Genomic DNA, 17,476 nt, shown 5'->3' on the forward strand with positions numbered 1-17,476 from the left:
GAGATGAGTTGCTCATATCAATTCCATTCTAGGTGTGCATGTGCCCGTGTGGTCATTAGTTTTGCCTTAGCAGTATCTGAAGGGCCAGCTGTGGCGCCCCCTTGAGTGCCATGCTCAGGCGTTCGTATATCAGGTGCCACCGGCCCTACGCTCTCTCTGTTCCTTCTTGCCGACAACTCCAACAGAGGGGCAGGGGTAATGGAATGGACATGAGCAACACATCTCGAATATTTACGAAAAAGGTGGGTAACTGTTTTTTCTTCAAGTGCTTGCTCATGTCGATTCAATTCTAGATGACTTACAAGCAGTTATCAAAGGAGATGGGCTCAGAGTTCGTGGTCTTGTAGCTTACAGCACTGCTCTGCCAAAGCCAGCATCATCTCAAGCTTGCTGGGTAAGGGCAAAATGAGACAAACGTTTGAACAGACGAGCAGGTAGCGGCCCTACACATCTCTTGGATTGCTACCTGTCTCAGGAAGGCCACTGACTATGCTTGTGTCCTAGTCGAGTGTGCCATCACGATTGCCAGCGGAGGCACTTTCACCAGATCACAGCAGTAGCGGATGTAGGCTGTGATCCAGGACGAAATTCTCTGAGCAGACACTGGGCGACCTTTCGTTCTGCCACTGCAACAGTGTTGACTTACAGAACGGCCTTGTTCTATCTATGTAGAAGGCCTGCACCCTCCAGACATCCAGGGTGTGTAGTCTACTCTCATCTGACACATGAGGTTTTGGAAAGAAGATAGGCAAGTACATCTCCTGGCCAGTATGAAACTGGGAAATAACTTTGGGCAGAAACCCTGAGTGCAGTCACAGCTGGATCTTATCCTTGTAGAAGACCATATAGGGAGGCTCAGAAGTAAGCACCCTGAACTCGGACACCCTGGGGGCTGACATTATCGTGACCAGGAACGAGACCTTCCAGAAGAGAGCAGGAAGTCAGAGGCTCAAATGGAGACTCCATGAGCCTCAACAGCATGAGATTCAGGTCCAGGGGAGTGGGAGAATGGGGTCTCAAACATGCGGGTAGAGACACTCCAGACCTTTCAAAAACTGTACTACCATGTCATGAATGAAGATCAACCTGCCTTGAAACAGAGGATGGAAAGTCGAGAAAGCGACCAGGTGGACCTTGACCAATGACAGGGACAAATGTTGGAGTTTGAGGTGCAGCAGATAATCCAGGATCTCCTGCAGCAGGGCCTGCTTGACCCAAATACACGCATTCTGAGGCCCAACATGTGGATCTTTCCATTTGGCCAGGTAAGTCGCTCTTGTGGAGGGTTTCCTGCTACCCTGCAAGACCAGCTGGACACGGGTCAAGCATGCCTATTCTTCCATGCTTAGCCATGTAGTAGCCAAGCCATAAAGTGCAGCGCCACCAGGTTCAGATGCAAAAGGCTGCTGTGGTTCTGTCACAGCAGATCCGGCCAGAGAGGCAGCTGCAGTGGGGAGGTTACCAAAAGGCTCAGTAACTTGCCTAACCAGTGCTGGGCGAGGCCACGTGGGGGATATTAGGATAACTTTTGCCTTGTCTTGCCCGATCTTCACAAGGACTCTGTGAATCAGTGGCACTAGTGGGAAGGCATACATCAGCGCTCCCAACCACAGAATGAGAAAGATGTCTGGCAGGGAGCCCGTCAGTTTCCCAGACTGAACAGAACACGTGTCATTTTCTGTTCTGCCTGGACACGAACAGGCCCACCTGGGAAGTCCCCCACCTCTGGAAGATTATGCTGACCACCTCCGGATGGAGCAACTACTCGTGGTGAGAGGAGACAGTCCTGCTGAGGTGATCTGCCAGGACGTTCCTGGTTCCAGGCAGGTATGTGGCTATCAGATGAATGGCATGACACACACAAAATTCCCAAAGGTGGAGATCTTTTTGATAAAGAGCCAAAGACATGGCAGCGCCCTGCCTGATGATGTAACACATCGCAGCAGTGTTGTCTGTCAGGACCTGCACCACCTTGTCCTTCAGGTGGGGCAAGAATGCCTGACAGGCCAGGCAAACCGCTCTGAGCTCCTTGATGTTTATATGGAGGGCCAGATCATCCCACAACCAGTGACCCTGCATGCTCAGCTTGCCTAGGTGGGCTCCCTAGCCCAGGTCTGAAGCACTGGAGACCAGGGTCAGCTACGGGGATGGGGTCACAAAGGGGACTCCCTCCAACATAGATTCGGGGTCCAACCACCAACCCAGGGAAGGCCTGATGTGGTATGGTACACTGACTACCCTGTCCAGGTCACGCCTGTCAGGAATGTAGACCAACGCCAGCCGTGCTTGCAAGCGCCAGAGATGGCCCAACAGCCACAGGCGTGAGCCGTGGTGAGCGGGTGGTTCTTTACATGGGAGATCAGGTCTGACATGGCCTGAAAACATGCTTACGGAAGGAAGGGTCTGGCTCACATGGAGTCAAGAACCGCCCCAATGAACTCTCTTTGTTGGACTGGCCTTAAAATGGATTTTTTCTCGTTTATTAACAGGCCCAGGTTGTGGCAAGTGGAATGCACCAGATTGAGGATCCTCTGCACTTGCTCCTGAGACCTGCTCTCGATGAGCCAGTTGAGATATGGAAAGACCTGGACCCCTCGGCATCTCAGCTAAGCAGCCACGGCGCCATATATTTTATGAACACCCTGTGGGCCGATGAGAGGCCAAAGGGTAGCACTGTGAATTAAAAATGGAGCCTACCCACTATGAAATGGAGGAAGCATCTGTGACCTGGGAAGGGATGATTGTGGCCAGGGAGACCATGTGAAACTTCAACTTTTTGAAAAGGAGTACTTGTGGCACCTTAGAGACTAACCAATTTATCTGAGCATAAGCTTTCGTGAGCTACAGCTCACTTCATCGGATGCATATTGTGGAAAATACAGAAGATGTTTGTTTTTATACACACAAATCATGAAAAAATGGGTGTTTATCACTACAAAAGGTTCTCTCCCCCCCCCCCCCACTCTCCTGCTGGTAATAGCTTATGTAAAGTGATCACTCTCCTTACAATGTATATGATAATCAAGGTGGGCCATTTCCAGCACAAATCTAGGGTTTAACAAGAACGTCTGAGGAACAGTGGAGGGGGGGGAGGGGCGGGAGGGAGGGAGGAATAAACAAGGGGAAATAGGCTTGAATAGAGACTGGGAATGGTTGAGTCATTATAAAAAGTAACCTAAGTTAATTGTATCCAATTTGCAAATGAATTCCAAGTCAGCAGTCTCTCGCTGGAGTCTGGATTTGAAGTTTTTCTGTTGTAATATCGCAACTTTCATGTATGTAATCGCGTGATCAACCTTCAGGATAGGTTGCAGATCCTTGATAATGCGTTGGAGGGGTTTTAGTTGGGGGCTGAAGGTGACGGCTAGTGGCGTTCTGTTATTTTCTTTGTTAGGCCTGTCCTGTAGTAGGTGACTTCTGGGAACTCTTCTGGCTCTATCTATCTGTTTCTTCACTTCAGCAGGTGGGTACTGTAGTTGTAAGAATGCTTGAAAGAGATCTTGTAGGTGTTTGTCTCTGTCTGAGGGGTTGGAGCAAATGCGGTTGTATCGCAGAGCTTGGCTGTAGACAATGGATAGTGTGGTGTGGTCAGGGTGAAAGCTGGAGGCATGTAGGTAGGAATAGCGGTCAGTAGGTTTCCGGTATAGGGTGGTGTTTATGTGACCATCGTTTATTAGTACTGTAGTGTCCAGGAAGTGGATCTCTTGTGTGGACTCGACCAGGCTGAGGTTGATGGTGGGATGGAAACTGGTGAAATCATGGTGGAACTCCTCAAGAGCTTCTTTTCCATGGGTCCAGATGATGAAGATGTCACCAATATAGCGCAAGTAGTGTAGGGGCGTTAGGGGATGAGAGCTGAGGAAGCATTGTTCTAAGTCAGCCATAAAAATGTTGGCATACTGTGGGGCCATGCGGGTACCCATAGCAGTGCCACTGATTTGAAGGTATACATTGTCCCCAAATGTAAAATAGTTATGGGTAAGGACAAAGTCACAAAGTTCAGCCACCAGGTTAGCCGTGACATTATCGGGGATAGTGTTCTTGACGGCTTGTAGTCCATCTTTGTGTGGAATGTTGGTGTAAAGGGCTTCTACATCCATAGTGGCCAGGATGGTGTTTTCAGGAAGATCACTGATGGATTGTAGTTTCCTCAGGAAGTCAGTGGTGTCTCGAAGGTAGCTGGGAGTGCTGGTAGCGTAGGGCCTGAGGAGGGAGTCTACATAGCCAGATAATCCTGCTGTCAGGGTGCCAATGCCTGAGATGATGGGGTGCCCAGGATTTCCAGGTTTATGGATCTTGGGTAGTAGATAGAATATCCCAGGTCGGGGTTCCAGGGGTATGTCTGTGCGGATTTGATCTTGTGCTTTTTCAGGGAGTTTCTTGAGCAAATGCTGTAGTTTCTTTTGGTAACTCTCAGTGGGATCAGAGGGTAATGGCTTGCAGAAAGTGGTGTTGGAGAGCTGCCGAGCAGCCTCTTGTTCATATTCCGACCTATTCATGATGACAACAGCACCTCCTTTGTCAGCCTTTTTGATTATGATGTCAGAGTTGTTTCTGAGGCTGTGGATGGCATTGTGTTCCACATGGCTGAGGTTGTGGGGCTGCTTTTCCACAATTTCAGCCCATGCACGTTGGCGGAAGCACTCTATGTAGAAGTCCAGTCTGCTGTCTCGACCTTCAGGAGGAGCCCACCTAGAATCTTTCTTTTTGTAGTGTTGGTAGGGAGGTCTCTGTGGATTAGTATGTTGTTCAGAGGTGTGTTGGAAATATTCCTTGAGTCGGAGATGTCGAAAATAGGATTCTAGGTCACCACAGAACTGTATCATGTTTGTGGGGGTGGAGGGGCAGAAGGAGAGGCCCCGAGACAGGACAGCTGCTTCTGCTGGGCTAAGAGTATAGTTCGATAGATTAACAATATTGCTGGGTGGGTTGAGGGAACCATTGCTGTGGCCCCTTGTGCCATGTAGTAGTTTAGAAAGTTTAATGTCCTTTTTCTTTTGTAGAAAAGCAAAGTGTGTGTTGTAAATGGCTTGTCTAGTTTTAGTAAAGTCCAGCCACGAGGAAGTTTGCGTGGAAGGTTGGTTTTTTTTATGAGAGTATCCATTTTTGAGAGCTCATTCTTTATCTTTCCCTGTTTGCTGTAGAGGATGTTGATCAGGTGGTTCCGCAGTTTCTTTGAGAGCGTGTGGCACAAGCTGTCAGCATAGTCTGTGTGGTATGTAGATCGTAATGGATTTTTTACCGTCGGTCCTTTTGGTACGATAACCCAACACACTCACAAATCTTGGGAGACAGGCCAGTCCTTGCCTACAGACAGCCCCCCAGCCTGAAGCGAATACTCACTAGCAACCACATACCACACAACAGAACCACTAACCCAGGAACCTATCCTTGCAACAAAGCCCGCTGCCAACTGTGCCCACATATCTATATAGGGGACACCATCACAGGGCCTAATAACATCAGCCACACTATCAGAGGCTCGTTCATCATGTGCAAGCAATGCCCCTCTGCCATGTACATTGGTCAAACTGGACAGTCTCTACGTAAAAGAATAAATGGACACAAATCAGATGTCAAGAATTATAACATTCATAAACCAGTCGGAGAACACTTCAATCTCTCTGGTCATGTGATTACAGACATGAAAGTTGTGATATTACAACAGAAAAACTGCAAATCCAGACTCCAGCGAGAGACTGCTGAACTGGAATTCATTTGAAAATTGGATACAATTAACTTAGGCTTGAATAGAGACTAGGAATGGTTGAGTCATTATAAAAAGTAACCTATTTCCCCTTGTTTATTCCTTCCTCCCCCGCACTGTTCCTCAGACGTTCTTGTTAAACCCTGGATTTGTGCTGGAAATGGCCCATCTTGATTATCATACACATTGTAAGGAGAGTGATCACTTTACATAAGCTGTTACCAGCAGGAGAGTGGGGTGGGGAGAGAGAAAACCTTTTGTAGTGATAAACACCCATTTTTTCGTGATTTGTGTGTATAAAAACAAACATCTTCTGTATTTTCCACAGTATGCATCCGATGAAGTGAGCTGTAGCCCACGAAAGCCTATGCTCAAATAAATTGGTTAGTCTCTGAGGTGCCACAAGTACTCCTTTTCTTTTTGCGAATACAGACTAACACGGCTGTTATTCTGAAACCTTTCAACTTTTTGAGAAGCTTGTTGAGGAGGTTTAGGGGTGGGTGCAGCCTCCTCTATCCTGGCCTCCGAGTGTGACTCATGCACTGAGTCTGGTGCTGTCCGTACTGCCAGCTGTTGCTCCGAGGCAGTGGCAGATGAACAATGCGAAGGGGGCATTGTCATGACTGGCATGCCCCATGCACTCCAATAAGGCTACAGTGCTGGCCATTGGCCATGCTGCCAAGGCGGCACTGTCAACATCAGCGCAGCCTTGAGAGCCCAATCACTTTGGTGGAGTCTGGGCGAGGGGCTGAACTGCCCTTCTGTGCCAGAGGAATCCCCTTCTGGTGACCACAGTGGGCCATCGACGCCCGCGTCTGCCTGCTGACGGTTGCCGCTGGAGACTGGTGCCTGAAGTGAGAGGGTTGGTGTCGGTATCGAGAGGACCAGAGGCATGACAGGGAGTGCTCCCCACAGGGCAGGCGACTGAGATCTGCGCTGAGAGGATGACTGGCGGGAGGATGAATGGTGCTGGCAATACAGAGACTAGCGCCTCCCCTTATGCAATCCACATTGAACAGCAGGGACTGCGATTGCTGTGCTGGAGACCGAGGGCGAACCCCAGATCCGAAGATCTGCAGCTTGGAGGAGAGCACTGCCTTGTCTCAGGGGATTGGTGGAGTGCCACTGCCCCCGAGGGGGTCTTAGCAGCTGGCTTGCCCTCATGGGGAGCCTTTGCCGTTTCCTGTGGTGCTGGCGGAGGCCTCTGCTCTCTCAGCACTTTCTTGGTTGGGAAGACGTTGATGCTGCCACAAGTTTGAGACCCCTACCGCTCCTGGGAGTCGGTAGTGGATCCTTTAAGGGGTAAGGGCCCCGACCAGGGAGGCACATCCACGTGGCTCCAGAGCGGCCAGGTGGCCCCAACTGAGTCCTTTGCCAGATGTCTCATGGCCCTTCTTGCTCAGTGATGGGAAGCCGTGCTTCTTTGTTTTCTCTTGGGGCACTGGTGACTGGGAGTGGTGCCGGGCGGAGTTCAGTGCTGGGGGTGCACTGCACACCGAGAGCAAGGTACTAGGAGAGTCTTGGTGGGACGGCTCAGAAGCTGGACAAAGGGCAGCCTCCATGAGGAGAGCCCCAAGTGAATATCCCGCTTTTTCTGAGTCCTGTGTCAAAATTTTTTTACAAATATGACACTTGTCCTTCACATGGGATTCCCCCAAGCACTTGAGGCAGCTGCTGTGGGGGTCATTTAAAGGCATAGGCCTGTTACAGTCTGTGCAGGACTTAAAACCCCAGAGACCGAGGCATGCCCCACATGGGGCAAACTCCCTGCTAGGACTAACTTCTAACTACACTTAAGAACTACACCTCTACCCCGATATAACGCGGTTCTCGGAAGACAAAAAAAATCTCACCACGTTATAGGTGAGACCATGTCATATCGAACTTGCTTTGGGCCCCTCTGTTCCTTGTTCCCTAACTGCCCCCTCCAGAGACCCCCCGTCCTTAATCACTCCCAGGACCCCACTCCCTACTCAACCCCTCTGCTCCCTGCCCCTGGACTGCTCCGACTTATATCCACATCCCCCAGCCCGTGACAGGCACTCACTGGCAGTGGCGGGAAGTGGAGCAATGGTGGCCCCAGCCTGCTCCACTCCACCACCTCCCAGCTGTGGTGCTCCGCTTCCGCCGCTGGCGAGTGCAGGAAGGTTGGGGAAAGGATGCTCCCCGTACTCACCTGCGGCAGGAAGTGGAGCACTGTGGCTGGGAGCTGGCAGAGTGGAGCAGGCTGGGGCCAGGCTGCTCCACTTCTGCTGCTGCCAGTGAGTGCGCCGGGGTATCCCTTCCCCCAAGCCCCCTCCCCCGAGCGACATGGCTGGGGCCAGGGAAGCTGAGCGGGCTGCTTCCGGACCCCTCTAATCCCCCAGGCTGCTCTGGGACTGCGGGGGCCCCCAAAAGTGCCCCACCCACAGCTCCTGCCTCCCAGACCCTGGGGGTTGGGGGGGAGCCCCTGACCGCCCCTCAGACCCTCTGCCCCTTATCCAACCCCTTGGTCCTGGCCTGGCACCCTTAACACACTGCTCAGAGCAGCGTGTCAGAGCTTTACCACATTGTATGCAAACCCGTGTTATATCAGGATAGAAGTGTACTTAACACTAACTACTATAACAAACTATTTACAAGGCCCTAAAGCTTCAAGTCAGAAGAGATGAAACTGCTAGCCCTGCTATGCAAGGAAAGGCGCTCTGACTAACCACCACAGGTGGTAAGAAGGAACTGAGAGGGCACAGCGGCACCTAATATACCGATGCATGAATGTGGCACTCAAGGGGGCACCAGAGCTGGCCGTACAGATGACGCTAAGGCAAAATCTCGGATGACCATGCACATGGGCGCGCGCATACCTAGAATGGAATTTCATGAGCAACACATCTTGAAAAACAAGTATGTTTTAGCAAGATAGTGTTTATTATGAAAAGTACTCAAAACTATTACTTAAGAGTAGAAAATGCTGAAAATTAGAGCATTTGTTTAAAACTTAAGAGCTTCAAATTAAGTGGCAACATGTATTTACAACATGATATAATACACTATTAACAAACTAATACAAGTTCCCAGAACTGCACGCTCATTTCTTGGAAATAGCAACTTATCCTATCACTAGCCATGAAGTGATCGCGTTAGAAATAGGAAGCTGTTACTGGAAGTGAAGAAAGCAAGCCTAAAACCCTTTAATAAAAACAAAACAACAACAAAACCATACATATATTAAGATACATACCTGTCCATTAACTTCTGAAATCAGCCCAAGCGGAATCAAGCATTCTGGTTCACTTGCCTGTCCTGCTTCATCCACAAATACATGTGTGAAATGCCCAAGCCTAGAGTTAAATAAAATCACTTCAGACAGCTGTTTTAGGGTTAGTATATTCTGCCACCCTGTGGTTCACCTGGTCAAATAATTCTGAAAAAAATTACAAGGATCAAGTATGTGTGCTATATGCAGTCACATCTCAACATGAGAGGTATTTCAACACTTGACAGCTTTATAATATTGCCGGGGAGAAAGCAAAAGCCTAGTAAACTTAGCTCTCATTTGTGACATCACGTATTTTGAAAGATACATATCAGAAATATTTCCTGTTTTTCTTTAACTTGGTCAGAATAGAAAATTTAAGTTGACACAGAAATGACACTTTTCCTCACCCTCCCTTTGCCCCCCACCCGCCATATAAGCTGGAGAATGTCATTAGTTTAGAGCTGATGTTCTGTGTTGTGTTCCAGCACAGCAGTGCTAGTAATTCTTAAGCTAAGCAGGATTGCATGTGTTGTGCAGGTAGCGGCAAGGAGAACAGAGACACACCCATGGTTTCAAGGGAGCTAAGTGCTTTAGCAGCAATAATTGAAAAATGACCCAATCAGCACTACCTGTGATGATGTTGTGAAGGCCAAGACTATAACAGGGTTAATAAAAGAACTAGATAAATTCATGGAAGATAGGTGCATCAATGGCTATAAGCCAGGATGGGCAGGGATGGTGTCCCTAGTTTCTGTTTGCCAGAATCTGGGAATGAGCAACAGGGAACGGATCACTTGATGATTACCTGTTCTGTTCATTCCCTCTGGGGCACTTGGCATTGACCACTGTCGGAAGACAGGATACTGGGCTAGATGGACATTTGGTCTGACCCAGTATGACCGTTCTTATGTTCTTACTTCCAAGTGCAGCATGACCTACAGTGTTAACTCCTAAAATGCTTTCAATTACAGTTGGTCCTTGGCAATACACATAACTGCCAGAGAATCACTGCTGTAGGAGAGGGGGAAAAAACCAAAACCAAAACCACAATTGTGCCACACAGTCTTCTCACTTTTATGGGATTTTGATCTTTAAATTACGTATTTTGAAAATAATGTCGTTTGAGATAATTTTATAGTTCAACTATGCTGGAAGGGCTAACTAAAATTTAATATGGCTGTAAGCTTAGCTGGGAATGCAATGTTTTACTACTTGTTAACAGTTGCCTGGTTTAAACAGATTAAACTACTTTGCAGAGTACCCCCAAATATTTATTTCATAGCCCCAAGTGTCCAAAGCTATTAATGACATGCATCCACAGTACCTTACTCCTATTTGATAAAACATTCCTGCACTGCTACATGTGGTAATTATTATCCTGAACCGTGATGCTTTCCAAATATCTTCACCATCTTTGCAGTAAAGTTTTACTGTATCACCGACTGTCTGCAAACAGAAGACACTTATTTACTCAAGTATTTTTTATAAAACTGCCACACACCAAGCTCATGATGTGTAAATTATACAGGCCAGCTTGAAGTTCAAAACCACTAAATATTTAAAACTGTACAAAAATATTTTAATAAGATTTTATTTTAGAAGCTGTACTTTAAGTATTTATTGGACCCAGCAATGCACTTTGAGGGGAGTTCGGTCCTGAGTTTGCCCAAACAAGGAGGAGTGCAAAATAAAGCACATTTTTATTACAAAAATAACATTGTATTTTCTTTATTCTTAGTTTTATAAGATCAAATCTTAACATATGTACAACCAGGACACTGCACAAATAGAAACGGTCAAAAAGGGCTGTAAAGATAGTCCATATCTCCCTTTGTAAATAAATGTAGACTTCATTAGTCTGGAAAACAATAAGGGCTTGTCTACATGGTGGTGTAATGTGTTTTTGGGGGGGTGTGATTTCTGAAGTGCACTAATGTATAGTGCATTAATTGGTCTGTGTAGACCCTGCTGATATGCACTAAAGGTTCCCTAGTGAGCACAACATTAAAGCACACTAGGGAAACTTTTATGCATACCAGCAGGGTCCACATGGACCAATTAATGCTCAACACATTAATGCCCTTCAGAAATAATACCCTCAAAGGGCACATTACCCCTCTATGTAAGGACAAGCCCTAAGAAGAGATGAACATAAAATAATGACTGTCAAAGAAAAGATCAATTGCTCTGTGACACAAAACAAGAACACAGGGACACAACATTAAAGGGTGGGAAAAAAAAAAGTAAAGCCAACTTAAAAAGACAAAATGAAAACTACACAGTGCCAACCCAAAAAAACAGTGCCAACCCCCCGCAAAAAAAAAGTATTTAAAATGCAGTGAATAATTGAACAGTGGAAAATTCCTGCTGCATATTATTTGACCAAATAAACTTAGTAAAATTAAAAAGAAGAATTCATACAGGAAAAAAAACCATCAGCAGCATCACTATTTAGGACAAAGATGACAAGGGTTGTCATTACTTCTGTTTCAGGGCATGGCGAGGTGCAGGATTTTAGGCATCCAATGTAAGTCACAACTCAAACCAGGATACCCACTACTGCAGATAGACCATTAGTCTGTTCTGGTATGGATGTTCCTGTGTTCTGAATGTAAGCGAAGAAATTATTAAAATAAGTAAATAGATGTGTATGTTACTGTGACACTCTCAGGAGGCGGATTAAGTTTTATTGGGGCCCTGGGCCCAAAGAACATTTGGGCCCCTCACCTCTGCCCCTGCCCCCTGGCCTAGCTGGAAGCTGGGCCATGGTAAGAGCTGCCCAAGGTACCTGGGCCACTGTAGGGAACCCTGGACCCTCTACCTGCACTGGGTGGTGTGCCCGTGGGGCAGGGACATGGGCTGGGGGCTGTTCTCGGTCCCCAACCCAGGGAGAGTGGACGGTCCAGGGATCCACACAGCTTTCTGGGCTCCCTGGGCAGCTCTTACCTCAGCCTAGGGCAGTTGTCCCCAAACTGTGGGGCATACCCCCCTAGGGGGGCAGAGAGGAACATATGTGGGGGGCATAGTAGGGCCCAGGACAGCCCCCACGGGGGGGGTGGGGTGGGGAGAGACTGCCACCCAGCCACACCTCTGGCCCCCTGCTCCTGCAAAGGGACGGGGTGGTTGGGGGGGTGGGTGGCAGAAGCATGACCGAAAAAGTTTGGGGACCCCAGCCTAAGGTGACCATATGTACCATTTTGGTCCTGGATATCCCAACTTTTTTGGCAAAACTCGTTGGCAAGAGCAAATGGGACAAATGCCCAGTTTTGCCAAAAAGGGGCTCGGGGAGGTGGTGAGCAGTTGGGCTCAGGCCAGCCCTACGTGAGGCAAGAGGGGGACTTGGACTACTGGCTTGGACCAGCTATGCACAGGAGGTGGGGAAAAGGGCTTGGACCAGCTCCACGTGGGATGGGGGGCGAAGGGGTATATGCTCACCCTATCCCAGGGTCTGTCTTCCAGCCTGCCCAAGGCCTCAAGGAGAAGAGGAGCAGCAGGGTGGAGGGATCCTGGAGGGCAGTGTTCCCTCTAATTTTTCCCACACAGGTGCAGAGCAACACATCCTCCATATTGGTGCACATAAAATTCATGTGGCGGGGGTGAGGCTGAGGGGGAGGGAGCTCAGGGGCAGAATGTGGAGGTGCGGGGACAGAGGGAGGTGCAGGCTCTGGGGATGAGGGTCTCAGGGCTGGGTCAAAGGGCTGGGGTGCGGGGAGGTAAGGGCTTCGGCTGGGGGTCCAGGCTGCCCCAGGGCTATGGTGGGAAGAGAGGACTCCCCCCAGCTCTTTCCCTGCAGCAGCACTGGGAGGGGGTAGGGAGGGGATGAGGGAGGAGAAGAGGCGCCTTTCTCCCTGTCGCAGCAGGGCTGGGTTGGGTTGGGACCAGACTGGGGAGGGGTGCCTCTCCCCCAGCTGCAGCAGGTCCAGGGCTGGGTTGGGGTGCCTAGGCCCCGGCTAATCCGGGGCTGGTGGGGAGAGGCGCCTCCCCCTGCCGCAGCAGGTCTGGGGCTGGGGGAGAGGCATCTGTCCCCACTGCAGCCTGAGTGCCTGCGCAGCGCTTAATAGGTTGCCGTGCGGCTTAGAGGGAACTTAGCCGAGGAAATGGGGGTAGAAAAGGAGGAGCAGGAGGCAGGGCCCCTAGGCATGGGCCTTGTGGGCAATCCACCACTGAACATGCTGTACCTTAGAGTGCCACCCTGAAACTCCCATATTCACCACTGTCATATAATTAGGTACGTTTCATACAAAGTATGCCTTCTGAGGTACCATTTTAAAAGTCTTGATCTGTTGAACATTAATATCCTGTTGGATTGTATGTGCTATCACTGTATGTGAGGTTATGAAGTTTTGACATGTATGTGTTACTGAAATATGTTCTGAAGATGGAACACCCACAAACAGCCTTTTAGGTACAACAATGGATTAACCAGACAGCAGATAATGGCTCATCAACACCCATCAAGGACAGAATCCACTATCTCAGGAACTGTATACAATGGAGACTTCTCAGAGAGAACATGTAAATAATGGAGACTTCTTTACCAATGGTAGCAGACCCCTACATCACAAACAGATGTTTGCAGCAAGCTGGAAGAAACTATAAAAGAGGGGAAGTGACATCATTACTGGACCTCTCTCCCCCTTCAACTCAAAACCTAGAAGACATGTCTGGTGGATAAAGACTTTGAACTGAGGAGGCTGGTCCCAGGCTGGAAACGAGTTCCAGCCTACCTGCTGAGGATCTGTAACCTGCTTGCACCATCTGTCAGGGTGAGACACTGCTTGATTCAAATCCTGTTTAGTTTGTAAAACTCAGACTGTAATTTATTTTTTTTCTTAAGTATCCAATTTGGATCTCTATGCTTGCTCTTTATATTCATTTAAAATTTATCTTTCTGTAGTTAATATTTTACCTAAAACAGTGTGCTTTTTTTTGAAGTGCTCGGGAAATCTCAGCTCAGTTTACAAAGGCTAGTGTGTATCCTCTCCACATCGAGGGAGGGGTGGACTGGGTAATGAACTTACACTGATCAGGCTTCTGACCAGAGCAAGACAGTACAGTTCTGAGGTGCAGCAAGGCTGGGGAGGAGCTGGGGGGAGCCTCTCTATTATTGGTTCAACAGTGGCTGGCAAAGCATTCATGTAACTCAGCTGGGTGCAGGGCCGTCTCTAGCCATTTTGATGCCCTAAGCAGCCGCCCCCCTGCGGGGGTGGGGGCTGTGTGGGGACCCAGACTACTGTGGGGGCTGGGGGGGGGAGGGAGGGCTGGCTCCAGGCCTCTGCAGGGGCGAAGCTGGCTACTTCCTGCGGGAAGTGGCGTGACCTGGCCCCAGCCTGCTCTGCTCCTCTGGCTCCTACGCTTGGGGGGAACTGCTCCTCTGCACTCGCAAGCAGCAGGGCTGGGAGCCAGGGGAGCAGAGCTGATTGGGGCCAGGTCGCTCTACTTACTGCCATCAGTGAGTGCAGGGAGCGCAACCCCTGTAGCCATCTTCAGGGGAAGAGCTAGCTGGAGTGGGGGTGGGGTGGAAACAGGCGGAGGCCATGTAGAAGAAGTGGAGCAGCACGCAGCTGCTTAGGGCACCACGAAATTTGGTGCCCCAAATTTCCTGGTGCCCTATGCAGCTGCGTACTTTGCGTATGGGTCGGGATGGCCCTGATTGGGTGCATCCCTGCCTGTGGATGGCTGTGTAAATGTAGCGCCTGTCAGAGGTTTGTGGCTTAACAACAACATCAGTGTGAGAGGGATACCCCAGGCTGGTAGGACAAAGGGCTCAGTGGTCCCATGGTCCAGGTTGCACCAGAGGAACCCCGTCACCGTTACATACATACAACTCAATGCATTATGGAGCAAATTCCATCACCCTTTTCCACACTGAGTAGCATCTTACTGTTTGAAGTAGTCCCGTTGACATAAATGGCCTACTTACAGAAAAAAAAAGCGTTACACAATGAGTTTAAGTTTAGGCTCAAATTCTAGCACAAATTCCAGCTATTTACCACAATTAACATATTTTCGCCAATTGATTATCTAGTGAATTATTTTTAACCCTAAAAATATAAATACTATTTTCCTCAGTGAGTTTAATAAACAAAGGAAAGTCCTAGGAGTGACATTTTAAGATTAAAAGTATACATCCTTTTTTTAGTATTTTAATTAAAAAGGATTTACAAAATTTACCTCTTCACACCTGCAGCTAGCATTAACTCTGACCATAGCTCCTGGTTTTAGGAGGTTACTATCATGCAGTCGTAAGCAAACTAAATCCGTTGCACTGTTGGATGGTGCACAGACCAAAATTCGACTGTCTGGTAAAGTATAATGTATCTGCATTTTAAAAAAAGTGCAGCTTTTTAAAACATTTCATTTGGAAAAGCTACATTCATCACAAATAAAGCAAGCACACAGTTCAAATATTTAATATAATTCAGACTACAATTACGAATGTTTCTACATTCGTCATGTTTCTACATTCGTCATGTTGCAGTTCAGTCAAAACTCAAGGAAACATCTTTCCCTAGACTGGAAATTCAATCACCATCATCAGATTGAAACACACACCATGAATGCAGGGTATGTGCTTTTAAAGCGGTGGTTAAAGCTCTAGTGCAGGGGTCGGCAACCTATGGCACGTGTGCCAAAGACGGCATGCGAGCCCATTTTTAATGGCACACTGCTGCCTGCCGGGGTCCTGGCAGGCAGCAGCGTGCCATTAAAAATCCGGCCCGGCCCACTCTTCTCCATTCTCCGCCCCCTCCCACGGGGGCAAGGGGCAGAAGCTTGGTCCTGCCAGCTCCCCTGCCTCTTCCCGCAGCGTGCTGGGTTCCTACCCCACCATCCCTCCCTCCCTGCCAGCTGATCAGCTGATGGCCCTTGCGAGGTAGGGGGAAGGGGTGGGGGAGGAGCGGAGTCAGTGTGCTCGCTGCTCCTGGTGGAGGCGGAGAAGAAGCGGGAGCAGGGACTTGGGGAAATGGGGCATATCCCCTCCAGCCCCCCTGCCGTGAGGACCCCAGCCTTCTGCCTGACCCCCCCCACCACACACACCCAGCCCTCTTCCCTGAGCCCTGCAGACCCGCACACTCCCAAGGCCCCTGCCCTGAGTCCTGTACCCCCCCCCCACACACCCAGCTCTCTGCTTGACTCCTTCACCCCCACCCCATGACCCCAGCCCTGACTCTGGCACCTCCACACATACCAAGGCTCCCAGCACCTTATGCCCTGACACCTGCACCCCCCTCACATGCCCCCAGCCCTCTGCCGTGACTCTTGCACCCCCCCACATCCCCAGCCCCCCCACACCCCCCACATCCTGACTCTTGCACGCCCCACATCTCCATCCCCACCCTGTGCACCAAATGGGAGCTCCTGCACCTCCCCCCCACATTCCCACCTGCACCCCTCCCACCAAATGGGAGCTGCCCAGGTAAGTGCTCCACACCCAAACCTCCTGCCCCAACCCTGAGCCCCCTCCCTCATTCTAGCTCTTGGCCAGACCCTGCACCCCGACCCCCAGCCTGCTCCTTCACCCCCAGCCTGTGCTCAGTGGACTCCCACCCTCAGCTCAGTGCAGAGAGAGAGGAAGAGAATAGGCTAGAACCAGGGAGAAGGTAGGTACCCACTGTATTTTGGGCAGCGCCGGGACCTCAGACCGGCAGCGGGCTGAGCAGGTCCAGCAGCTGGGATCCTGGCTAGCAGGAGCCAGCGGATGGAACCCCTGAGCGGCCGGTGGCGTAAGATCAACATTTTAATTTAATTTTAAATTAAGCTTCTTAAAACATTTTGAAAACCTTGTTTATTTTACAATACGACAATTGTTTAGTTATATAATATATAGGCTTAGAGAAAGAGAGAGACACCTTCTAAAAAACATTAAAATGTATTACCAGCACATGAAACCTTAAATTAAAGTGAATGAAGACTCGGCACACCACTTCTGAAAGGTTGCCGACCCCTGTCTTAGTGAATAGTATTTAAACAAAAATACTGAATTAAAAAACTGACTATATGTTGTTAAAAGATTTATGAACACAAACTTGTACAGAGATCTTCTCTTGGGTTTATTTTCACATGGAGAGAGTTGAACTGAAATACCCTCTAAGTGTTAGCATGTTTTTTTAAAAGCTATTTTTAGTTTTGATTATGATAAGTATCTATGGCAATTCCAGAGATTATTGCTTTGTTGTTCACTATTACCTGTAAGATCGCTTCTATCACTGTTACAGTTTTTCCAGTTCCCGGTGGTCCGAAGAGAACGTAAGGAGTTGGACGACATTCACCACTAAGTATCCTTTTCACTGCTAATTTCTGATGCTCATTCAGCGCAGGATTGAAAAATTCACAGTCTCTCTGTTCAGGTGTCATGATTCCATTGACTATATTCAAAACAGATAAGCATTACAAATACACAAGGAGAGTTTTTTTTTATAAATTAGAATTTCAGTTAAACAGATTTTGTTTTAATGTGATCTAGACTTTATAATATAATCATTTTAAAAAGACAGTGATAGCTAAAAATGTATCTGACAACTCTTTAAATT

The 17,476-nt window shown here is 48.7% G+C and overlaps 1 protein-coding gene across 1 annotated transcript in view; it reads right to left on the reverse strand.

The window, feature by feature from the left end:
- Positions 1-17,476, reverse strand: part of MOV10L1 (Mov10 like RNA helicase 1) — an 83,236-nt gene that overhangs the window by 25,712 nt on the left and 40,048 nt on the right. Inside the window, exons 17-20 of the mRNA XM_073331779.1 lie at positions 17,133-17,311; positions 15,120-15,266; positions 10,270-10,391; positions 8,928-9,027 (exon numbers count right to left, since the gene is read on the reverse strand). Coding sequence (XP_073187880.1) covers positions 8,928-9,027; positions 10,270-10,391; positions 15,120-15,266; positions 17,133-17,311 — 548 coding nt within the window. The remainder of the gene's footprint in view (positions 1-8,927; positions 9,028-10,269; positions 10,392-15,119; positions 15,267-17,132; positions 17,312-17,476) is intronic.

Source organism: Lepidochelys kempii, chromosome 1 (genome assembly GCF_965140265.1).
Source record: "Lepidochelys kempii isolate rLepKem1 chromosome 1, rLepKem1.hap2, whole genome shotgun sequence".
NCBI lineage: Eukaryota > Metazoa > Chordata > Testudines > Cheloniidae > Lepidochelys > Lepidochelys kempii.